Source organism: Ictalurus punctatus, chromosome 5, assembly GCF_001660625.3.
Source record: "Ictalurus punctatus breed USDA103 chromosome 5, Coco_2.0, whole genome shotgun sequence".
In the NCBI taxonomy this organism is placed as follows: domain Eukaryota; kingdom Metazoa; phylum Chordata; class Actinopteri; order Siluriformes; family Ictaluridae; genus Ictalurus; species Ictalurus punctatus.
In genome coordinates, this window is record NC_030420.2 from 23,902,044 (window position 1) to 23,928,261 (window position 26,218).

At 39.2% G+C, this 26,218-nt stretch overlaps 1 protein-coding gene across 1 annotated transcript in view; it reads left to right on the forward strand.

Moving 5' to 3' along the window:
* Nucleotides 1–26,218, forward strand: part of agbl4 (AGBL carboxypeptidase 4) — a 358,369-nt gene that overhangs the window by 17,777 nt on the left and 314,374 nt on the right. The window contains exon 3 of the mRNA XM_017468435.3: nucleotides 15,691–15,815. Coding sequence (XP_017323924.1) covers nucleotides 15,691–15,815 — 125 coding nt within the window. The remainder of the gene's footprint in view (nucleotides 1–15,690; nucleotides 15,816–26,218) is intronic.

Sequence of the window (26,218 nt, forward strand, 5' to 3'; positions counted from 1 at the left end):
GACATTCTTGTCATCGAGCTCTTATGCCTTTGATCAGAGTAGCAGTGGTTCTGATTATTACAGATTTGGCCAGTTGTTGATTATACAGCTATTTACCCTCATGGAAATGTCCTCATGGATGGAAGACCTATATGGATTCCTGGAAAAAAGCAATATGTAATTCCTGTTGTCATTCTCATACTTAATACCTGTGTTGTGTAAGATATTTACTTTAACTTTATAAAAACACTGCAGTAGTAGAAAGGGTATAAAATGAATGTTATTTGCCTAGGTAAACATTCTGTTCAAGATGTATGCCACTTGTCTGTGTCTTACTTAATATTACTAGTAGGAACAGTCAGAACTGTATGTAATATAAATGTTCATTATACTGCATGCATTCATTTTATTCTGTACTTGTAATATGTGCTTGCTTAGCCAACCACATATTAAATAATATAGCATATTCCCACCTTATGCTACTTAGTTTGGAAACTAATTTATCTCTGAAGGCTCTGCTTGCAAATGTGACACGTATTTCAATTAGCACACTCCACATACTCTCACTAGCACTTTATAATGGACTGTAGGGGGATGAACAGCACACATGGGTTTCACACCTTCTATTTGACAGTTATTAGCAGGATATTTACTTAAAGCACAACATTTTCTTTAAAGCAAATGTAATCTTGTCAAGGTAAAGGTGGCCATTTAGCCTAGTTAAAAGAACGTCAAACATATTGAAGCTGTGGTGAATGTAAGGAAGTGAAAGGAGCTATATCAGACCTAATTTGTCTCATGGGGGGAAAAAAAAAACCCACAAGGCTTATCTTGAAAGATGATTACTCTGGTGTCCCAAGATCTGCTCCCTATTCTTTGAATGTCACAACTGTAATTCCAGTTTTCCAAAAGGTCCTAAACTCACTCTCTCTGTCTTTGTCTTTCATGCCTGTGTTGGTGTGTGTGTGTTCAGGTTGTTGTATTAGTCTTTTAAGCTATATTCATTTATAAGGTCAACCAACTAGGGCTGGGTGGTTATCTTATTGCAATATACCGGTAGAAATTCTCCCCACAATAAGAATGAGTCTCCCTGCGATAATAACGATAAAGCCTAGTTGATGACGTATTTGTGTGCGACGGCCTGCGACCCATTCGCAGCTCACGTGCCGAGCGAAAACAAGTCATGCGGAAGGCGGAACTGAATCTGAGGAGGAGTTTATCGCTAAACGAGGAGCTACTGTACCTCTACAATCTGGAACTGGGTTTGGTTACAGAAAATCAGTTTTACGTTTAGATCCATGTTTGTGTTTCTGAGGCTCTCAAGATCACAGCTATCACTTTTAGCCAAAAACAGTGGTGCATTGAACTATATTTATATCGTCACTGATATCGTTATCACAATAAAATACCAGAAAATATTGTGATATAGTTTTAAGTTCATATCGCCCATCCCTACAACCAACCCCCTCCTGCAACGAATGTTTAAAATAACTAGCTTTTCCACTTATCAACCTATAAATCAGTGCCACAATCATTTCAGCCATTTTTATTTATTTATTTATTTTTTTACATTAATATTAGTATAATTATTTTTGTAGGCTGTATTGGGTGCTATTTTTCAACCATCCAGCTTTGTGAATTCTCAAGTCCAAAGAGGGGAAACACAGAAAGTAAATGACTGCATGCTGTTGTATTGCGGTACATTGCTCTGTGAACATGTTGAGCTCTGATGATTGAGTAATCCATTTCTCCGTGCAGCTCTCCTGATGCCGTAAACACTCTTACCAAGCAGACACGTCATTCTTCATCTCAGCCAGGATCACCCAGCTTGGGAAAATGGCGTGGATTTGTAACGCTTTTGTGCTTTGTGTTTTTCTTTGTCTTTGTCTTTGTCTTTGTCTCTCTCTCTCTCTCTCTCTCTCTCTCTCTCTCTCTCTCTCTCTCTCTCTCTCTCTCACCCTTGTTTTTTCACCTCCTCTCTGTTTATATTGCTGATTTATTTAAAGTGTTATCCTTGAGATGAGATGCAGTGATGTTTGCTATCTCACATTTATTTGCTTGGAATATCTTTGTAAACCACCGTGCAGAAATGGAGGAGGGATTTTGATAGAAACGCATTTGGTTTGGTTACAGGCAGTTGCTCAGGAGTAAACAAAATTGAAATGTGCCCTACATATCTGTCAGTTTGTGCAGCCTATGAAATGGAAAGGGTTTATGTTGTTTTTGTACGTATGCAGAGCAAATGGTAGCGTGCAAATAAAGAATTTTGTACAGAAGGGATCTCATTTGGTTCTCAATATAGCTTGCTATTACTCCATATTTTAAATCACATGCACTCTTCACTGACATAAAAGCTTGGCAAGCCTTTAGGAACTAAAACGAGGGTTGCATAAAAGTGAGATGAACTTCTGGATATAAACATAGAATACCATCTTAATTTGTACAGAACTCATCGCAAAAACAGCCTAATGCGTAATTCCTACAAGCATGTTTTATGTCATCAGGTGTTCATGTACTTCCTTACCTTCTGTATAGGATATCCTATGCCTTCTGTATAGAATATTTCTATATTTCCTCAAGGGTTTGAGAAGACATCTGTAGAGGTAGTCTTCTTCAGGAAAACCTATTTAAGACAACCCACTGGTTGTGATCCAAGGCCGTTTTACATTGTTATTTATAATGAGTGTGAAACTTTGTACCTGTCTTTAGAAGAAGATTCAGTTTGCACTCTGCTTTTTTGGTACTTCCTACAGAGCCAGAGTAGATTCATCCAGAGCCCCTCTGACTGCTTTTATTTTTCTCTAGCACGAAGAGAATTTAAGTTAATATGTCAAATTACAAATCTAAATTCCTTGATTTATTTACTAAAGATTAATGGTCTTTTTGGATTGGTTCTTTCTATTTTCTTTTTTTTTTTTCACCTCCTCTTCCTTTTGTACTTTTTAACTTTGTAATATATATTTATGGCTCTATTGGTTAATTTCACTTAAGTAATTGCACCATGTTAGGTAGAGTGAGCCAGAGTGCTTCCAGAAGGAGAGGGAGACAGTGCACTGGTGCTTTGCCAAGGCATTTGAATAGCTTTCAGTGGAGGCTTTTTCCTTCCCTCTTCCATCCCTCCCCACCCCGCTCACATAAAACTGGCAGTGCATTGACAGTGGGAGCACTTTGTGTAATTCCCCAGATTGAAAAGCTGTTTCACAATGAGAGATTTCTGTCCCTGTTGCTCCTGACAGAGGAGGTCTTGCTAGGATACTGCAGGCATCATGCTCTTCACTAGCTAAACTCCTCTGCCTTAGTTGAGGTATTACCGGATCACACATCATGGCGCTGACCAGACATGGCTACTACTAACCAAAAGACACAATTGTAATTTTAAAAACTGCAGCACAACCCAGCAGCACAGACTAGATATGATGGCAGCTTGCCATATGACTTAACTCTGGTGTTATTACAGCCCAGTCATCTCGTCCTGCCCAGGTGGGGCTGCTGCTAGTTATATGACTGAACAGAGAAAGAAAAAACTCCCTGTAAAGCCTCGGGATATCAGTACAGTATTCCTGCTAGCTTCAATATGGTTTTAAATCCTAAACAACATTGTCCTCATCATACTGCATGCCAGACATCACACCTGGAAACGTGTCAAGGTGTGTGTGCACATACAGTACACATGTCCCACTGAGCTGAAAGTGAACAGCATGAGCAGTTCACACTCCCTTTGACATCTCATTCCACCCCACCGTGGAGGCTTCCCACCTTCCTCCGTCCATGACCTATAGTAGTGGATTTTTCAGCATGTGTGCTTCTCTGCTTTCCTCCATCTCCATCCCTGTGTTGGCAAACTCATTACAGGCCAATCAGCCTGGGGCAGTGTTTGTGGCCCCACAGGTTGCCGCGCTGTAAATAAGCACAAGTGCACGCTCCCCTGTTGCACGGTCCTGGGCCTGATAACAGCTGCTCTCAGTGCCACTGTTGACCTTCTCCACACCACTAGCTCACCAAGGACTCCCCAACTGCTTCTCTTTTTACCTTCGCATTTGTAGGAGCAATTATTCTTATTGCTGAGAGAGATGTGGGCAAGGAGGGAGGGTAGTAGTGGTCCGATATTAGAAAAAACAAGCACTATTTTATTTACAGTGATATTGTGTTTTCCACCACCCTCGTCAGCTCACCTGTACTGGGGACCACCCTACAGTTTATTTTTTGCCACTAGGCGGTGTGTCCGTATGTCTGTTCATGCATCCATCTGAGATTCCTGTTAGCACCATATTTCAAGAATTCGTGGTTAAATGTAGGATTTATATGAAGTTATCATTGTAATTAGCAGATGAACTGATTACATTGTTAGAAATCATCCAAACTGGGTCAAGGTCACAGCAAGGTCAAATGTTTGAGAGAGTTTTTCTTCAATAACTGCCTTCCTGTTTGAAGAATATTTTAAGGCTATTTCAGGCATACAAATTAGCAACATGAATGACTAGATTTGTTGACGCTGTTGGGGTCAAATTGTACTTGTTTTACTTATCAAGACATTTATTTGCCGTTATGCATTTCTGTGGTAACTCTGTGTTCCAGCTTCATTGAAATTTTATTAAACATATTGTGTTCCATACAATTCCTGGGCATATGTCCATCTATCCATCCATCTTCTACCGCTTATCCTCTCACAGGGTCACGGGGAGTCTAGAGCCCATCCAAGGGAGCATCGGGCACGAGGCGGGGTACATCTTAGACAGTGTGCCAATCCATCGCAGGGCACAATCACATACACATTCACACAACCATTCATACACTACGGACACTTTTGGAAACATGTCTTTGGACTGGGGGAAGAAACCGGAGTACGCGGAGGAAACCCCCGTAGCACGAGGAGAACATGCAAACTCCGCACACACAGGGCCACGGAGGGAATCGAACCCCTGACCCTGGAGGTGTGAGGCGATCATGCTAACCACTAAGTCACTGTGCGTCCTGGATAATTTGTGCAAGCAAAATTCATCCCAGCCTCCCAACCATGATATAATTTAGAAGAAATTCTAAATACAATATTTGTCCAAAAATTTGTGGACACCTGACCATCACACCCATACTGTATGTGGGCCTTCCTCAAATTGGAGGCACACAGTTGTACAAAGACATCCTGTTTTTGTATGCCGTATCATTACAATTTCCCTTCACTGGAACGAAAGGGCCCAAAAATGTTCGAGCAGGTCAGAGGCCCTGTATGCAAAGCAAGATCTATGAAGACGTGATTAGCCAAGGTTTGAGTGGAAGAACTCAAGTGGACTGCACAAATCCCTGACCTCAACCTCACTGAACACCTTTCTGATGAACTGGAAGGCCAACATGGCCCAGGCCTCCTCACCCAACATCAGTGCCAGACCTCACTAATACTCTAGTGGTTGAATGAGCAAATCCCCATAGTCACACTCCAAAAATCAAGTAGAAAGCCTTCCCAGAAGAGTGGAGGTTCTTATAATGCCAAAGGGGACCAGATCTGTTGGGATGTCCTTCAACAAGCAAATATGGATGTGATGGTCATTTGTCCACATACTTTTGGCCATATAATGCATAAGCATGTCATGCTCTAAGAAACCATGGCTCTCATGCAGGAGTAAAAAACAATGATAGAAACATAACTGCAAACTTTTTCTGGATGTTTTTAGCTACTGATAAAGAGGTGGGTGAGCCACACACTCCCGAGTCTCTTCAGTAATGGTTTAAGCACAACTAAAGAGTATTCACTAGAATCTCACCAAAGATCAATGTTAACAAGAACCTAATATGGATGTGAATTATATTTATCTTTTGGTCACATGTTGCTGCTTGATAATGTGCTGCATGACTACATTAAAATGGTTGATTTCTTTGCAAGTTGCAATCTAGCACTTCAACTCATCGGGCAATTAATGTCCAAGCATTAACAAGGAACCAGTTGAACATAAAGTTTATTTATTTATTTATTTATTTGAATGGATTAATACATATATTTTCTTAAATGGTATGAAATATACTTGTCAGTATACCTGGGTGCCCCACCCATATATCACCTACGTGTGGGAAACACTGGCAGCTGTTGACACACATTGAGCGGCTTTTCCAGTCTGCCCACGGCCTTGTGGGACTCCAGAACAGAGAGTGTGTTTCATGGCTGAGATCAATAATACAATTTAGTAAATTTCACAGTGAATGACTCCCTGTGACCTACCAACTGTTATGAAATGAACACACTTGCTTTGGGCATTTCTTTTCTGAAAGGGAAAAAAAAAAAAGTGGTGCAAGAGCAGAGGAAACATTTGAACCCTTTCAAATTCACTGGCCTCTTTATCAGTGGTGCCAAGTGTGTAGGCTGCTGAGCATTCTGGGGTCCTCAGGCATCATGTTGATCTGTTTTGCCTGATAGTTTCTGTTGGCAAGAACTGAATAGCCAGACCCCCAAGAACATAGAATCCAAACACTTAGTTCTCTTTCATTTACTTTCCCACTTGATTTTTGATAAAAATGCTAATGCGCATGATTATTTCACTATTTAGTGGCATTTTAATGACAGCCTAGTGATTTGGTGACATTCTGTAATTGATGTCGCTAATTAGCAGCCATTGCCCTCTGAGCTCAGAGCTGGCATTTGTGCACAGTGCAGCCTATCTAATCCCACGCTACAGTGAAGTATTATTTTAATGCTTAATTTATGCTTGTCTCGAGGCACTCCCAGTCCTGACACCTGTTACTGAGTTCCACAAAGTTAGAGGTCATGGCTGTAATCTCATCCAGATTAAACGATAAAGATATGGCTTGGCGAGTGGAGAGGGAGAGCTTGATGTTGTCATGGTGACTCTTTGCCTTTAGACTTTCAGTAGGAGAGGTAAAAAAAAACAAAGCAAAAAAAAACTGCAAGGGCAGTGAATTTGATATGAGGTTCCGAGGCAGACAATGTTTTCCTGGGGTTTGAATCAATTCCAGCTTTATCAGTCGTCTGTGTCCAGGAATTTTCACCCTTGGGAGCAGCTGATGTGTCTTCCAATAATGAAAGTGAGCACATTGCAAAAGTACATTTAGGAGGTGGCTGTACTCCCATGTCCCCTCTAATTTCAAATGGAGTTTCTAACAGTGAGTGTAGGCTCATTGAGGGGTTGAGAAATGTATGTGGCTACATGCTTTATTGGTGAGTAGTTCCTGATACACTGATTTACTGGCTACTGTAGCGGTGATGGGAATTGTCTCTCAATCACCTCTATGCAATAATTTATAATGGCATGGAGGCTGAAAATTGTCATGTTGATTAAATCATTTCTAATGACAAATTCTGATGTTTAAAAAATATCGAGTGTGTTCTGCTTTTATAGTCATTTAAGTTCTTTGTAAAGACGTCAGAAATGGGAAATTGGACAGTTAATAATATTTCAGTTGTGACAAACCTTTAACACAGTTCACTGGATTGCACTTTTTAAATTACGTAGATCGAAATGATTAAATTGCAACGTACGTTCTTTCCCATTAAATCTTTAAGTATTTCATTTCCTTTGTTTAAACCAGGGTAGGCACAAGGTGAGTGAAGGGAATTTTTAGTACCCGGAAAATAACATTTTTGGTTTCAAATCTCTTGAAAACATAATGATAGAAAAATGAATGCTTGTTATGTGCTTGGATATTGAGGACATTTTATTATATATTGCTCTGTTTTAAAGGCGTTAACCCTGTTAAAATAAACTTTGTCTTTGTAGTTACCTTAATATTATTTTGCATATAATGATATCCGTTATATAGGTGGTCTGAGATGGCTGAATTGGGGAAAACTGACAAGATATTTAAACATTCTTACAAAAACATATTTTAGAGATGTCTCTACTTTAATAGCTCAGAAATATATTTGAACAAATATGTGGAAGTCGTCTCATTTAGGATGCTCTCAAATTGTAGATGAGTGCTTACACATTGTAGAGATGGCAGTAGTTTTAATGTTTAAAAGACCTAAGAAAAAGACATTAATAACGAGAAATTTTGTCAACTGAATTAATCAGAGATGATTTTTCCCTCTGATGTTAGTGTGAATAGTGTTTAAATATTCATACTAGTGATCGCCATAGTAAAATGGGTGGCGGAACTAGCATTCCACTTTTGACAAGAAATCAGTTTACTTGCTCCTAAAATGAAACATTCTGGAGTTAGAGCGTTTCGTATATAAAATTCACCAGTGTATATATGCATCATATTATAGGGAATGAATGAGAAGCAGTGTATGCGCTTTGCCATTGCAGCCATCTATCTGCAGCGAAAGTGCAAGCACCAATTAGCTACGCTTAGCTTATTGCCTCATTGGCCGCGGCCTCCATGTTTCTTGGGTGAAGTGTCCGGCTTGGCGCTGCTCATTCCTGGGCACTGGAGCCGTGCGTATTGGCCTCAGATCCTCGCTCCTGCTAGCAAACACGGGAGGCTACAGATCTCGTGCACTCTACTGTCTTCACTCCAATTGGTAGTCGCTGCACCATTTTACTTAATCACTTAATCCTCTTCGTCCCGTGTGAGACATAAGGCCACTACTATCTCTATCCGTCTAGGTCTGTCCTGAGCTGTGAACTGTGCTTCTCCCAATGAGAGCCCCATTTCCTCCAACTCGGTCACCACTGTCCGTCGCCATGTTGTTCTTGGCCTGCCACGTTTGCGCTTCCCAAGTGGTGTCCAATACAAAGCCACTTTAGGTGTCCCTTCCTGAGACATACTGAGTACATGTCCAAACCATCTTAATCGGCGGATCCTAATCTCCTGAGAGATGTTGTTAGATCTTATCTTTTTGTACAGGTTGACATTAGAGATGGTTTTGGGCCAGTAGATCTGCAGATCTTCCTAATGCAACTGTTATGGAAGGCGTCTAACTTGCTCATGCCTACTTTCACTATTCTCCAACATTCGGAGCCATACAGAAGCACTGATTTAACATTGCTGTTAAATTTTTATTTTTCTTCTGAGGCTTAGCTGTTTAGACTTCCAAATGGTTATGAGTCTGCTAAAAGCTCCTCTTGCTTTATTTATTCGGGCCTTGATGTTTTTTTGGGGCTCCGTTATCAGTGCTAATAATGCTGCCAAGATATGTGAAATCGTTTACATCTTCGATTGGCTCTCCCTCAGTGGTGACTGTGTCAGAGACAGGAGCATTGATACGCATGGCCTGTGTTCACCAAGTCACTCCATATTTGCATAAAGTTAAACTTTTCTCAACTTTGGGACACGCCCACATCTAGTCGCCAGCACTCACTGTCGCTCGTGTTGCCAGAAGTCCCCAGCTGTCATTGAAAATGAATGGTCTCTTGTCGCTTTGTCCCTGTGAGTCACTGCATGTGTGAACGTAGCTTAACATTTACCTCAGGTGATTAGACTGAAATGCTGAGAACTAATTTCACATTGTAAAATTGCAATTCTTTATAATTTGGTAGTAATTATATATATATATATATATATATATATATATATATATATATATATATATATATATATATATATATATACACACACAGTATATATATATATACTGTATATGTATTTTCCCATTAGTAGATTAGGTTATAAATGTACAGGTAGGTTCAGTGTCTTTCAGTGGAATTGGAATGAAAAGTAAGATTATCTGACTTTTCATTTTGGTGATTACCCGACTTCAAAAGGCTAATACTTCATATACATCATATTTAAGTTCAAGAAAGTATGTACTTTTCCCAGGCTGCCACACATTAATATATAGTGTATGTATATACTGTTATCTGATCTGACAATATTTTCAGTAGAAACCTATTTTAAAAAAAGACTTGTACAGTATGTATTATGAAATACCTTGCTGTTTTTATTGTTTATAATGTAATTAAAATTAAAACCTGTAATAGCTGGTTTGTGTAGCAGTCTCTCTTTCTTGCCTTCTCTCTCTCTCTCTCTCTCTCTCTCTCTCTCTCTCTCTCTCTCTCTCTCTCTCTCTCTCTCTCTCTTTCTGTGTGTCTGTGTATCTGTGTGCGTGTGTGTGTGTGTGTGTTTGTTTGTGTATGTGTGTTTCTCTGTAGTTTTGAATGGCAGTATGTAGGCCTGACTCTAGGCCTCAGGCACTGGTGGACTGCAGCTGTATAAATTCCCCTTTGTGCCGGATGAGCAGTGTGACTGGCCTGGCTTGTAGTTTGGTAATGGGATTAGCTTAGCCATCTTCTCTCAGTGCGTTCATGTATGAATGGTCCTGCACAGCAACAAAGCCACAAATCAAAAACAGCTCCGTGTTAAAGCATATGATGAATGCTAATGAAGATCCTTCATATTTTTTATGGAAGCACTACAATCAGCTCTTGTTGTGGCCGATGGAAACGCTTTGTTTTGTCTGAGATATAAACATCTGAATTGAACAGCTGGAAGTAAAGAGCAGCATTCGCTGAATGTGAGGGAAATGTTGGCATTCTTTTCTACAAAGCACCCACAACAAACACACTGGCGCACTGCTAGTGTACCTGAGGAAAGCTAATTCACACTGTGTTTACTGGCCTCCTTTACATAATAGGGTTAACCACATGAGCGTACAAACACACAGTCACATAATATCGCAGATGCTCAAGCCTCCAACTCTTTTCTCCATATTGAATTTTTATTCCAGTTTGTTGATAGAGGACTGAACTAACTTCTTGCAAATGAGAAAGTATTTCCAGCCCAGAGTCTCTGTGTGGAGTAATTCTGTAAAGTTGGGGGGGGGGGGGGCAAAACAGTGTATATTCCCACAGACGCCTGTGCAGCCCACTACTGCGCTGAGCATTTACTCTTATTTGTTAAAAACCCAATTTGTTACATCTTAAGCACTACACTGTTTTCTCCAAACACTTGATGATTAATATGGCCTGTAACCGGTGAAGACCCCTCTGAGGAAATATGCAGATAGGACTAGAATTAAAGATTCAAAGAGAGTTTGTCTCTTTTATGATTGCTTTGTACACGCTCTTTCACTTTCTTTCTTCTTCATGCACACACATCTACACATACACACTGTTAAAATCAGCCATTGATTTTCCCTCTTCTTATTACGCATCGAGTTATCTGTCAGTGAACTGTCTCACCAAATGCCATTTTTCCTTCAGTGCATGAAGGCTGGACCTCTCAAGAGCTATTTATTTTGGTTAAGAAGTGAGTGATGCAGTGTTGATTACAGCTCATCATAGTCTGACTTTGGAGTCAGGCACCATAAAATTAAAACTGAAATCAATGGTGTATCCATATCTGTTCCTCTCAAGCTGAACATAGATGTGTAGCCTTGAGCCCTGTATTCCTCGTTTGACTGGAATTATCTGCAGAGTTCCTGATAGACCATGGACAGCAGCTCACTGTAGCACACGCTCTCCATGGTCCTGAGATGTCAAACCACTTTTCATCAGGCTGAGAGCAAATATATGTTACACCGTAGCTCCATTTACGGAACTTTAGTTTCAGTTTTTGATCATGCTGCGAGGGATGTTTTAACTGAATCTCTGTAATCCTTCGGGATATCACACATCTCTCTAATGTTGGATTTATTTCAAATGCAGATTTTCTCTTGAGACTTAGAACACAAGTATAGATTTTTTGTTTTCAGACTAGCCACTAGTTCAAAATTTAACTTAAAGCAGGCTTAATGTGTTCCGTAAGAGTTTTCCATGATTAAATCGGTTAGCCATTTTTTTAATCGAATGATTTAAAATCTATTTTTGTATTGCAGTTTGTTGGTCACTGGCACACAGTGCTGTGAAAAGGTATTTCTTCTGTTTTTGTGTACATCTCATATTAAATAGTTTTAGATCTTCAAACGAAATACAACATAAAACAAAGGCAACCTGAGTAAACACACAACGCAGTTTTTAAATTAATTAATAAATATTTTTTTGAGGCAAAAAACGTTATCCAACTCCTTTCACCCGTGTGTAAAACTAACTGCCCCCTTAAACTGAAACATGCTATTGCAAGTTGCCACCACCATGCTTTACAAATACATTTTCACACCGTTGGTATTGGAGAACCTTTTTTGCTTCAATAAATAACATTATCATTTCAAAACTGTATTTTGTGTTTACAGTTCAGGTTGCCCTTGTTTTATCTTAGATTTTGTTTTAATTTCTGAAACAGTTTAGTATGAGATATACACAAAAACAGAAGAAATCAGCAAATACTTTTTCACAGCACTCTGTTAGCCATTATTTGATGCCAGGAGCAGTTTAAATGGTTAATGTGTCAGAATGTCATGTGATGAATTACAGGGCACATCTGTGTGGAGCAGCTGTGGTCACCATTCCATTGTTTTTCTGTGCTGCAACCACAGCTGGCCATGTTTCCTCACATTGCTCCTACAGGGGTCTCTCTCTCTCTCTCTCTCTCTCTCTCTCTCTCTCTCTCTCTCTCTCACTCTCTGCCACCTCTTTGTCTTTCATCTCACATTCATGCTCCATCGTAATCTTTTCTCTTTTTTTGCCATTATTTTGCTCTCACTTTCTTTCTTGCTCTCTTAGTTTCTATTCTAGGGACTGGTTGATAAACGTTCCATCTGTCCATTTGACTCAGAATTGTATGAAAATTACATGTGAATGTAATGTTCCTTTTGGTGTGAAATGTGTTTCGCTCACCTCTGCTCCGGACGCAGACGGTAGGGATGCGTTCTCACTGCTGAAAGTTACAATCTCATTCAGGTTTAGATATGAAAGGGAATGTAGAATAGCAATACATCTTAGTCCTCGAGAACTTGCCCTGGAGGTTTTAGACTTTGTAACCTATTTCATTAATCCGTATACCTCATTTTAAACAGCACACACACACACACACACACACACACTGACTGTGCTGCCTTCAATTTATCGATCTTGGCATATTATGCCCAAGACTTAATTCAATTTTGTGTCATATTTGAGTTACACAGGAGCATATCCATTTCATTTGGTTATGTTTAAAAGGTCATTCATTGACCTTCGTCATAGTTGTCTGATAATCTATATGTGTCTGTAACCGTCAGCTCTGCTCATGTTCCCAGATTTCTGCCTTCAGCTGGAACACGATCTGACCAGTTCCAATATTCATTACTCTAAATAAATAGTGATAACAAACCTTTTTGGTGAAACTAAAAATGTACGTCACTTTTCCGTACTGTACTGATTCTCATAAACTTTCTTTCACAGGTTTATACAAACATAGATTGTGTGCAAGTCAGTGTTGTTGAGCAGTTTCAGAAGTTGGGCACTTGTGTAAGTGTAAGTTGTGCTGTGTGTGTGTGTGTGTAAATGAGGAGTTTGATGTGTGGTGGCTATTCGGTTATGTGCTGACAGAAGGGGTGAGCTCTGCTTGTCTCGGCTCTGAGTATGTGGTGGTTGCCCCATCTGTCGGTAATTAGCTCTGAGCTACCTGGCGCCGCATGGTGAGTTCCACACTCAGTCTCCGAGATGTGGACATCACTTCTCCCTCCTCCATCACCTGACCAACTGTCCTCTGCTGATCCATCTTTTCAGCTCGATGAGTTGATGCTTTGTGAGGTGAGATAAGGAGAGCTCCAATAAGGAGGGTAGCAGCTTTGAACTGGCTTCAGATCTGTCCGAGTGTTTAGTGCATTTAGAAGGTTTAGTTTTCATTCATTCAGTATCCTCATATTAGAGGTGAATGTAATGTTGTGGTACTTTCCACTGATAGCTGAATGCCTTTGGTTAAAGCTAATCTTCGTGGGTTATATGGGGTTTGGCATCTGTTGCAGATTGATCCTCTTGTGCTAGTCTTATATTCAGTATAAATATAAAAGTATATATAATTTTTTTTTTTGACATTTCACATGTGTTTGGGGTGTTTATTGCTCTTACCGAAATGAGAAAACACCTTTTTGGTGTTTGTTTTTGTTTATTTGTTTATGGTTGCTATGTTGAGACGCATGTCTTGCTGAAGGCTTGTTATTTCACGATCTGCTACCAAAGCTGTCTCAGTTATCACCTGAGTGGCCGCCAAGATTCTCTGCAGCCTTCATCCATCCCATCTAGCTTCTCAATGTGTGTGTGTGTGTGTGTGTGTGTGTGTGTGTGTGTGTGTGTGTGTGTGTGTGTGTGTGTGTGTGAGTGTGTGTTGTTTCTTTCTACTGAAAGTCGATATAAACAGTATGGAGGACCAAACCTGCAGAAATTTAAAATAAATAAATACATTTTATATAATAAATTCATATAGATGGATAGAGAGAGAGAGATGTATGTATGTAGGTAGATAGATAGATAGATAGATAGATAGATAGATAGATAGATAAAAATAAATGTAATAATAGGAAAATAAATAAAGGAATAAATGACGAAACAAATATAATTAATTATAAATTAAATTTAATCCTAATTTTTTTGTATCGCATTTTTTCCTTCATTTATTATTTTTTAAAATGTATTTTTATAATTAATTAACTGTTATTTATTTATTCTTTTATATATCTTTTCCATTTCTTTTTTATATTTATTTATTTATGTGTTACTTTATTTTTTATATTTATTCCTGCATATATTTATTTCCGTATTTATTTATTTATTTATTTATTTATTTATTTATAGATTTATTTTTTTTCACTTTTCCGTGTGCAATATGGAAATGAGGGAGGCGGTATTTGCGTAACTCCAGTGCATCATATGTTGAGAGGTCACATAGAAGCGCCAGGTCTAAGAGAATAAATCACAAATTCATTATTAACCACACAGCACAAACAGAAATGAACACTAATCCATTTGAAAGCTAAAAAGGCTATAAGGCTACTAGGGGCTGGATGGTTCTTTCACATGCACCAAGGAACTTTGCAAAGTTTCCAGCGGTTTTTTGACCCGGTGAGAGAGAAGTTTCAATAGTACTTATCGTAAGTAAATAAGATGGACGTCGGACCGTAGCACCCTCTGACTCGCACAGATTTCAAATATGCAGGGGAATATTTTGCCGAAGGCCTAACAATTCAGGCTGTACTTCGACATTCATATGGGTATACAGCTCTCCTAAAACATCAGTAAGTACCTCCTACTCTGAATAGCACATAGACATTTGATGCGTGGTTATCCATTTCATTTACTAAATTGCACAACTCTCTTGCTATTTGTGAAGCATCCCCCATAATTTACACGAGAGCTACGACCTGAAGTCACTCCAAAACAAGTGAAGAGTAATCGAGCACACACTTCAATCTATGATGAACCAATGGTAAGCAAGACCAACCCACCTGATTATCATACGAGACCGAAATGTAAGAAATACAGAAAGAAATACATTTTTTAAAAACTAAATAAATATGGAAATAAATGCATGCGGGATAAAATAAATATAAAAATAAATGAATGCATAAATAAATAAATGGAAAAATAAATACAGAAAATAATAAATGAAGGAAAAAAAAATAATACAACAATTAATTTAGGATTAAATTGAATTAAAATTGATTTATATTTGTTTTATCAATTCCTTTTTTTATTTTCCTATTATTACATTTATTTATTTATCTATCTATCTATTTATATATTTATTTATTTGTAATTTCTGCAGCTTTGGTCCTCCATTGAACAGTGTGTCTTCAAGGTGAAGCTACTGATGATTGCATTTCTAATTATGGAGACATAAATAAAAGTTTGTTGTGATTATAAATGTATGTGGCTTAAACTGCTGGATCTTTCTGAGGTGCAGATGTTCCTATGTTCTACAAATACAAAAAAGTCATTTTCTTGCTCTCTGTGTCCCTGTCTACAGGTAATTTGGGGCGTGTAGACTACATCAGTGAGTTTGAGTTTGACCTCTTCATCCGACCCGACACATGCAATCCCCGCTTCAGAGTCTGGTTTAACTTTACCGTGGAGCATGTCCGGGAGACACAGGTAAGACCTAACAGAGACTCACCCGAATACTGCACGGTGTCTCAGACGCCCAGCATCATAGGAGGAAAAAAAAGACAAACAAAAGCTATTATTTATAGAACTTACTCAATATGTTCTCTTTGACTTTGATTTCCTATGAGTAGAATTGTTTAGATATGTTCTTCCTTAGGCAGATACATCATGGTCTGTAAAAATATATATAGATACAACTAACACAGTTGAGCGTATAAGTCATGAATAAAGTCTACAACTGTGTGTACAGTTGTGTATCATAAGTTTACATATGCCTTGCAGAATTTGCAAGGTATATAAGCGGGATCATAAAAATTGCATTTTGTTTTTATTTAGTCCTACCCTGAATAAGCTATTTAACATAACAGATGTTTCTATATAATCCACAATACACAATAATAACTGAATTTACACAAATGAACCAGTTCACATACCCTTAATTCTTAATACTTTGGTGTTGTTACCTGGATGATCACCAATGTTTTTCTGTCTTGAGATAGTTGTTCATGAATCTCGTATTTGTCCTGAGCAGTTAAACTGCCCACTGTTCTTCAGAAAAATCCTCCACGTCCTATACATTCTTTGGTTTTCCAGCATCTCCTCCATATTTGACCCCTTTCCAACAGTGGCTTTATGAAGTTGAGATCAATCTTTTCACACTGAGGACAACTGAGGGACTCATACACAACTATTACATAAGGTGCAAACATTCACCGATGCCCAAGAAGGCAGCACACTTCATTACATTAATAACCAGGAGGGTGTAAACTTTTTAACAGGATGATCAGTGTAAATTGTTATTAGTTTGTCTTCTGGGAAACATGTAAATATCTTATGTAGCTTCTGAAGGTCAGTACTAATGGAAAAAAAAGTGATGAATCAGTGGCTAATCAGGGTGAACAAACCTTGACCTGTTGTGATGTAAAAACCTGGACCTGTACAGGAAGTTTTCATTTTTCCTATTATCAGACTTATTAGGTTTGGTTCTACTTCCTTATGTTGCAGAACTAGTCGAGTTTTCATTTTTGCTCATTTCTTAGTTGAGTACTAATACCAAAGTGGTCACCCTGTGTAGCTCCTGCAATGTCCATTTTTATATCTGAAAATGTCTCAACTTTTCCTTTTTGTAAAGGGGTCTTACTATCCTCTCCTTACTCGCACAGGTAACAAAAAACCAAAACATGACACTTTCACTTAGGCAGCTAAGCCACTTTATTGACTTTTTTTTTTTCCAACTGAAACTGACGTTTCCACTCATTTCTACAGAGTATTTAAATATGTCTCGCCACTTCTGTTGTCACTTTTAAACCGTTTTGAAAGTCACGTAAGATTAAATGACACAACGGATGATGTCTGCTTGTTATTACCATATTGATGATATGACAAAAGATTCTCAAACCTCTGCACTTGTGTGACCTACTCTCTTTCCCCTTGGTGCCAAAGGCAGACAGTCTGTGGCCTAATGAAATTTATTATATGCCCAAATGCTGACAAGAATTCTCAAAAGATATTCTGGCTGAAGTCATCTTGAGCTTGTACTTGAATCAACATAAATCATAAATCACACGAAAAATCACATTTTATACAACCCCAGTTCCAAAAATGTTGGGAAGCTGTGTAAAATGTAAATAAAAACAGAATGCAAGGATTTGCAAATCTCATAAACTAGAGATGCACCGATACTAAATTTCTCAGCCGATACCGATTATTCAGAGTGATATTAATTGCCCTTAAGTGATATTAAGAGACTCTGCCTCTCTGAGATATTCTTCTTATACCCAATCTTGCGACTCACCTGTTGCCAGTTAACCCAATTAGTTGCAAAATCTTCCACCAGCTGTTTCTTTTTAGTAACACTTACTTTTCCAGCCTTTTGTTGCCCCGTCCCAACTTTTTTGAGACATGTTGCTGGCATTAAAATTCAAAATGACCTTATTTTTTTCTTAAAATGGTATAATTCCTCACTTTAAACATTTGATATGTTTTCTATGTTCTGTTGTGAATAACATATGGGTTTATGAGATGTGCAAATCATTGCATTCTGTGTTTATTTACATTTATTTGCATTTCACACAGTGTCCCAACTTTTTTGGAATTAGGGTTGTACAATGAGATTCACACAAACTGAGACTGAGAAGTTTAAGTATATGTCTTTTAAGTATATGTCTTTTTCACATCAATAGTGACTATTGTGAATATATACTGCATGGTCTTTCTTCTGTCAGTTACCAGTAAAATGGGCCAATCCCCTTTTTTTTGCGTCTGTCTAGTTTAAAGTCCAGCTTATCAATCAGCTTGGTAAACTAAACCTTGATGTCGAGCTCGAGGACTATCACACTCTATTTTCTCCTCTTTTTCTGCTTCTTTGTCACTGTGTGGACAGGCGATATCCAGTGCCAAGCTCAGAGAGCTGCGATTGGTGGGGAGCGTTAGTCACATGCCACAGTGATATGTGGTGATAGAGGTTGACCGTCAGGGACGAGGCTGGGCAGGGCTGGGCTCGGTTGGACTGTGTTTTCTTTTATTAGCACTGATTGGAGCTTCATCAGCTGTGCCATTCCTGATTAATGCTAAGAGTCAAACACACAGAGCGGGATCAACTGGAAAGCTGCTGGATGAATCTTTCTATACTCCAGGCAGCTGTAGTTCCTGATCGTAGGTATCTTGAAGAAAGGACATGTCGTAAGAAGGATAGAGGTGTAGCGCAGTGGAGAGACGGCGGCAGAAACAGGGAGTAGATGAAAATGTGGGATGCTGTAGCTGTCTCCTGTAGCCTGGACCTATATCGGCACATCTCTCTGCAGTGCTGTAGTCAGCGCTAATCAAATTTTATGGTTAAGAGATGAATGGGAGGTCTTCGCTAGGAGACTGATCGATTTTAAGGCCAGATAGGGTTCTACATCCTGCGCCAACAGGATATTTGCTGCTGTGGCAAAAAAATGGAAAAAAACAGCAAGGGGAGAGAAAACACACACACGCACACACACACACACACACACTCTCTCTCACTACATAGGCTACAGGTGAAACATGTACACTATTAGTTTTGGAGCAGCTTTGTTGATGCTGCCCACATTCCCCTCCCTCCTGTAGCTTTCTTCTTTGTAATCTCACTTCTGTCATTCCAATTTCCGTTTAAAATGAGGACTAGTGTAAATGTAATCTACTTTGGAAGGTAGACTGAGTTGCAGGGTGGTGATTGTAAGGATGTCTATAAATGTGCATGTATTAGTGATCCATAAAGCACATGTGTATTTGTGATCAGATATCGTGACAGGACAATAAAAACACACCGGCTAAATAATAACACGGGTAAATGAATAGATATCTGTATATGTGTATGTGTTCATGGTTATACGTGAAAAAGCTCTGCGCTATAGAGATATCAGGACCGGTGCAGCGGAGTCCGAGTGTTTTATCCCTCTAAGCTTGCCAACTCCTAACTCTGCGCCAAGAACAGGGGAATAGGAAACAGTAAAAGCCCGTGATATTGGAACTGAGATGACCATTTTGAAGGGATGTAAGCTGGTGAAACAGATTTGGTCTGCCTCAATCAGCTTAGCAGCTTTGTGGAAATTGGCTGCGGCATAACGTTTTTATGATAGAAGGATGCCACCACCCCCAAGCCCCCCCTGAACCAACCTCTCCCCCCCCAACAAAGGAAAAAAAAAAGTGTTACCTCAGAACCTGTGTACTTTTTTTTTTTCTTTCAGAAAAGGAGGGTAGGACATGTGGGTTAATTGCTCTGCAGCTGTTTAGAGGTGCATTTGAGACCATGATCCATGTGTTTTACTGCCCCTGTGCTATAAGAATAAATAAAGGAGCAGACTCAGATTGGAGAGAAGAATAAGGATTTAGATTTTATGAGCAGGAACATAAGAGTTTTCGTAAGGAGGGCGTGTGTAAGCCAAGGTGCATTGAAACTCTTCTGGTAGATCTCAAGGAAGAGGGTTGGTGACCACTGTTGTAGGTTAATCAGCTTCTCATTATGTCTAATTCATAATAAAGTAGGCTCAGTGCTGGTAGAAGATACCACAGCTAATGGATAACTTTGAACTGATGTATCATTTTCCAACTTTTTTTCAAAATAAATTTTTAAAATATTTTTATTTTGTGTGCCAGTTGTAATACCCATTTCAAAGCCAAATGCTGATAAAATGGCAAGTAGGCATGAAGCGCAATTGCCTGTATCAGTATGTGTATGTTTAGCTCTTCAATTATTCGTATACATAGCTGTTTTTAATAATAATTCCTTATATATATATATATATATATATATATATATATATATATATAAATATATATATATATATATATATATATATATATATATATATATATATATATATATATATCTATCTTTTTTTCTCAGAAACTCAAAGCGCTTTACGTAGTATGGGGAAGGGAATCTCATCAACCACCACCAGTGTGTACCATCCACCTGGATGATGCAGCGGCAGCCATAGTGTGCCAGAACACCCACCACACACCAGCTATTAGTGGAGAGGAGACACGAGTGATGTAGCCAATTCAGAGATGGGGATTATTAGGGGGCCATGATAGAGAAGGGCCAATGGGGGAATTTCATCAGGACACTGGGGTATACCCCTACTCTGAAGTGTCTTGGGATTTTTACTGATCACAGAGAGTCAGGACCTCAGTTTAACGTCTCATCCAAAAGACGGTGCTGTTTCTACAGTATCGTGTCACGATACTGGGGCATTAGGCCCCACACAGACCACCCTGCTGGCCTCACTAATACCACTTCCAGCAGCAACCTTAGTTTTCTCCATGAGGTCTTCCATCGAGGTACTGGCCAGGCTCCATCCTGCTTAGCTTCAGTGGGAAACCAGGTGAGATATGGCTCTGGCAATATTTACAATTTAACATTAATTTAAATAATTCATATTAATTGTAATTAATATTAATACATATTAATTGGTAATATCACGCCTGAAGTGGGTGTGGCCTAAATGCCAGCTCTGTCAGCATTGTCTGTGAATGCTGGCTCTGACATTTTCTCAACCCCAGCTACTTCACAGATAATCACTGGTCTTAATAGGAGATGTGTGGACTGTTTGTAAAGCGGCTCACTCAGATGTTCTGTTTATACCTGCCTGTAATATTTTCTAACGAATTTGTTTCTATTTTGCATAAAAATATAAACAAACTTGCAACTTAATTTAAACCACCAAATCCCTGACCAGGCAGTTACTAAGGATGAATAAATGATCTTTGTAAATGCATTGGGTAGTGATGCACATTCACAGTAATGAAAGTGCTCTTTCATTTGATCATGCAAGCTTCATATGTAATCATTCACTTGCAGGAATGTTAAAAAAAAAAAAAAAGAAAAAAAAAAACAACCCATACTTTTTTTTTTTTTTTTTTTTTTGCTGTATTCTGCAGTATATCGGTCCTGATGCACACCTTCCACATATATCAGTGGGGAGCTCTATTTAAGGCTATAAAATGTCTGCCTTTAGCTCTTGGTCTTCAGTTAGGTTCTCTGCAGCCTCAGATGCTTGAGCAGCAGTAATACCTATTCTCGAATGATTGAGGATAAATGTAAATTTGGGCATATTAGGGGTTGTGTATACCTTCTAAAATAGCAATCCTATTTCAAAGGAAAGCAATAAACTGATTTCTGTAAGCATTTTATGTATGGGATATGTACTTGGTGCTATATAAAATATCAGTGATGACAGCATAGCAACAAGTATATATTCGCTCACTAATATCGGACGCACGCACACACACACAGTTTTCTTTTATGTAGAAATTGATTTAGGCTTTGATGATATTTCTAATGGAAGTCTTTAAAGTTCCTTTTAGCCATTCTCTGTTTCTGAATACGAAGTCAATGCCTGCTTTTAGCTGACGCAAGTGTGTTGTATAAGGAATGGGTGTTTTGTAGCTGTAAAACGGGAGGAGATGGGTGAAAATTCCCCGGCCCGGCCGTGATTGCTGTAATGGATGAGATGCATATTGATTTTTCTGCTGGTGTCTGCTGGAGTTTGTGAGAGCCTGCATGTGTCCGTGTGTGTAGGTGGGATGGAGAGAGCAAGAGAGCAGAGTATTAGGGTGTGTTAATGTGTGTGTGTGTGTGTGTGTGTGTGTGTGTGTGTGTGTGTGTGAGCGAGTACGTGTATAAGTGAGAGAGATGGTTCCAGGAATGGGCGTGTCTGGTTTGCTCGTGGCGCTATGTTCTGGGAAGGCTGCTAGAGATTGTGCTGCGTAATATCAGCTCTTTGGCACAGCCCGGCCTCTGAGACTGCCTCTCCAAAGCTGCATAATGGCCTTTTATCAGCATGGTCAGTGTGAGTGCGCGCCCACACACACACACACACACACACACACATACACACACACACACACACACACACACACACACACACACACACTCTGTGTGTACTGACATTTAAGCCCGTCGGTGGACTTCAGAATGGACACGGCCACAATCAGGGTGGGGCTGCCAGAGCTTGCAGTTCTCTGGTGTGTAGCATAGATCAGATCAGTAGGAGGGTGTGTGTGTTTCTGTGGTGGCTTATGATGCTAGGTATACACACACACACACACACACACACACACACACTGCTGTGTTTGTTAGCAATAACTGGAAAATAAATAATTGGAACAAAATGAATAAAACAAATGACCTGCTCCTGTTACTTTCTCCTCTCTTACTTGCTGTACTGTGTGCCTTCTGGCACCTGGTGTTTTCCCCTCTGCTTGTGTCTGTATGTGCTTGGCTTTTAGTGTCTCTCTTCGTTGTGTCCCTGGAGCCTCCTGTTACAAGGGGATATCCACAGCCAGTGAAAGCTAAAGAACAGCTGTGCCACATCTGAAGGTCTGGCTCTGGTAAGGGAGCTTGGGGACTTTACCTGTAATTTAATGAGGTGCTCTCATCCAGGTCTCTGTCTTTACAGTATCTGCTGCGGCTGCATCTACTAAGAACTGCTACACCTATCTAGAATCATGGATGACACAAAATATGGGTTAGGTGTATTGTTTGCTATGTGTCCTACTGTATAAGACTGTAATACACGTTAGAGCATGAGCTTTACAGTGGATATAAAAAGTCTACACACATGTAAAGATGGCAGGCTTTTGTGATGTAAAAAAAATAAATAAACCAAGATAAATCATGTCAAAGCTTTTTTCTACCTTTATTGTGAAATATTAGCCTATAAATTAAAGTGACAAACAATAAGAATCATTTGGGGGTACCTTGGCAGCATAAGTGTGCACACCCTTTTATAATTGGGAATGTGGCAGTGTTCAGAAACAACCAATCACATCAAACTCATGCTAAATGCTAATTAGTATACACCTGCCATCAATTAAAGTGACTGAGTACCCCCCCAAATAAAGTACAACTGTTCCTATAGGATTTTCCTGACATGTTCTTGGTAACATCCAACTGGAAAAGCCATGGGCCACAAAGAGCTTACAAAGCAGATCTCATTGTTGAAAAATATCAGGAGGGTGTTGCAAAAAAAAAAAATCCAAGGCATTGGATATATCATGGAACACTGTGAATACAATAATCAGTAAGTTGAGGAAATATGGCACGGCATTGACACTACTAAGAACAGGACATCCCTCTAAAATTGATGAGAAGATCAGGAGAAAACTGGTCAAGGAGGCTGTCAAGAGGCCTACAGCAGCATTAAAAGAATTGCAGCAATTTCTGGCAAGTACTGGTTGCTCCCTACATGTGACAACAATCTCCCGAATTCTTCATTTCTCTGGGCTATGGGGTTCTAAATAAATAAATAAATAAATAATACATCCAAACTCCCAAAACCACGTGGAATAATGTGTTATGGTCTGATGAGACCAAAGATGAACTTTTTGAATAGAAACAGATATGTTTGGCAAAAAAAAAAAGTTCAAAGGTTAATATTTCACAGTAAAGTTAGAAAAGGTTCTGACACGATTTATCTTGGTTGAATTTTTTATTTTACATCAAATGCACCTGCAATTGTAACAGGGGTGTGTAGACTTTTTATATCCACGGTAAATGTGGAATTAAGTTTATTACAATTAGCCGGATTTCTACACGAATTTAGTCTTCATAGTCGCAATAATGCAATTAATATGACACCGGTAATATGGAAAAAGCAATATGTTGTGTGTGGGGTTGGTCAAGAAGACTGATGACATAGTGTATTCATGCAAAATTCAGATGACTCCAAAAGCAATTACTTTTCCTCATGACTAGATTATATTCTATATATCCTTGATTAAATCAACAATTTTGCATTATTTAATAGGAGAAGGGAAAAAAAAGCAGCTGACTTCCAGTTTTTGTTTTTGATTTTTTTTTCCTCCCCAGCCAATGCTAATGTAGCCGAGTGCTCTGTTGAGACAGAGCAGATTGCAGCCATATGATATGGCAGGCCCATTTATAGGGCAGCTGTAAATGTGGCTAATGTGGCTAATGTAGGATGATCTTGCCAGCCTGTTCTAGTATCTGCACAAACTTTTTTTATCTAAAGAAAGCAACACAAATGGCCAAAGTGACTCATGTTCATACATGTGACGTGCATCTGGACTCCATGCAGAGAACACACACCGGCGCTGGCATTTACACACTCAACTAGAATTATCAAAGCTTCATATTATATCTGCATGCCACGCTGAGTGCTGGAACCCTGTATCATGTGGATTAAGGCCACTTATTAGAGGTGGGAATTTTCACTTATATCATGATTCGATTTGATTACGATTCAGGGGGTTAAGATTGATGAAAACAATTCTTGACGCATCTCCATTACTCGGGTTGTTGTGTCACTGTACAGCATTGGTGTAGCTGTATGTGAAGATAAGCCTGTATGGAATATTGTACATGGAAGAAAATGAAAGCCTTGGGTTTCTCAGATCCTTAGCAGTAAATGTTGCAATAGATTTTTTTCTTTTTTCTTTTTTTTTTGCCCTGTCAGAGTCGGGTGCCAGCTTTCATACAAGTGGCTGTTCAAGGGTTCTCTGGTTAACCACAACAGCCTGCAAATGCTGGTGAGCTTGCTCTGGGAAGAAACGCCTGCTGTGATTTCTCATATTTCATCTTGCCGTATCAGGTCTTTATCATCAAATTGCAAAGGTCTTATGAAGCTCTTTTTTTTTTTTTTTTTTTTAACCATCAGTCTTGCAGTATAATACCCAAAGTGTTCCAGAATGTCATTTTTTTTTTAAAAAAAGAAGGTCCTGGATTCCCTTCTTGCGGCAAATATCCCTACTTACCTTCTCCCTCGACATCTGTCCTTCTGTCATATTTACCACATCTATATACTTGGATTAACATATCTTACCTCAGTTTCTGGGACCATGATGTGGCCTTGTGTCTCACTGGTGGATGGATTTGAAGAGCAGACAGGAATGAGGGAGGCTTTTTTTTCATGAATCGTAAAGACTATTTGTGTCTGCAGGTTCTTTACTCAGCTGTGGGTCCAAGAATGAGGCTTTTGTGGGGTATAATAAATAATGATTGCATGATTACCACTGCGATGCAAATAAAACAACTGCTGCTATAATCAAATAGTCTTTTCATGCCGGCATACACTTTAAGCTGGGGGATACATACAATTCAAGTATTTGGAAGATAGTAGGACTACTCTGTGGGTGGTCTCTGTTCTCCATCACTTTTTATCTTTGCTGTAACCTGTTGTTTGCTCCATATGATAAGTCGGAGTAGAAAAGCTTCAAACTCTACACACATATACAGTAGCTCTGCAGTTTCCATCAGAATTATTACGCTAGGAGTCTGTGTGTGGTGTTTTATTAAGTGGGGATGAGATGCTGAACAGCACAGGCCAATGCTTTGATTCTGCTGTTGTTTCTGTATGGATGCTTGGTTTAATCAGCTACACGGGCCCCCCCCCTCACTTGCTGCCGTTTGTTCATCTGCTCTAATTACTCTCCAAATTGTTCTCTTGATGTTTTTCCTGTGTTTATTTACAATGGGGGGTGGCAGAGATGGCTGTGGCTTGGTGGAGAGATGCACAGCTGTTGGAGTGAACTGTTATTTGCTGTCCACAGACTCCGAGCCAATACTTACCAGTTCTCAAAGCTGCATGGAACTAAACCAAGCAAAAACGAGCGACTCCACAGGTGCTTTGAGTTTAAAATTCCAATAGAAACCTAGTTGCATGTATAGTTGCATGGTTTTTGTAAACAGTTTTCGACAAAGCAGAGCTATAGCATGCTGTCGTACATTGAACCTATGGTTTTAAACTGCGTCGAATAGCTGTATCCTTTGTAGTAAAATGCAGACAACGTTATTATTTTGCTGTTCAATTACCCCTGGTTTTTATTTAGTCATGTCTGTGATTGGATATGACTCGAATCGTATTGGAAAATGCCTACCGCAGCCCAGTGTTAGACAGGGT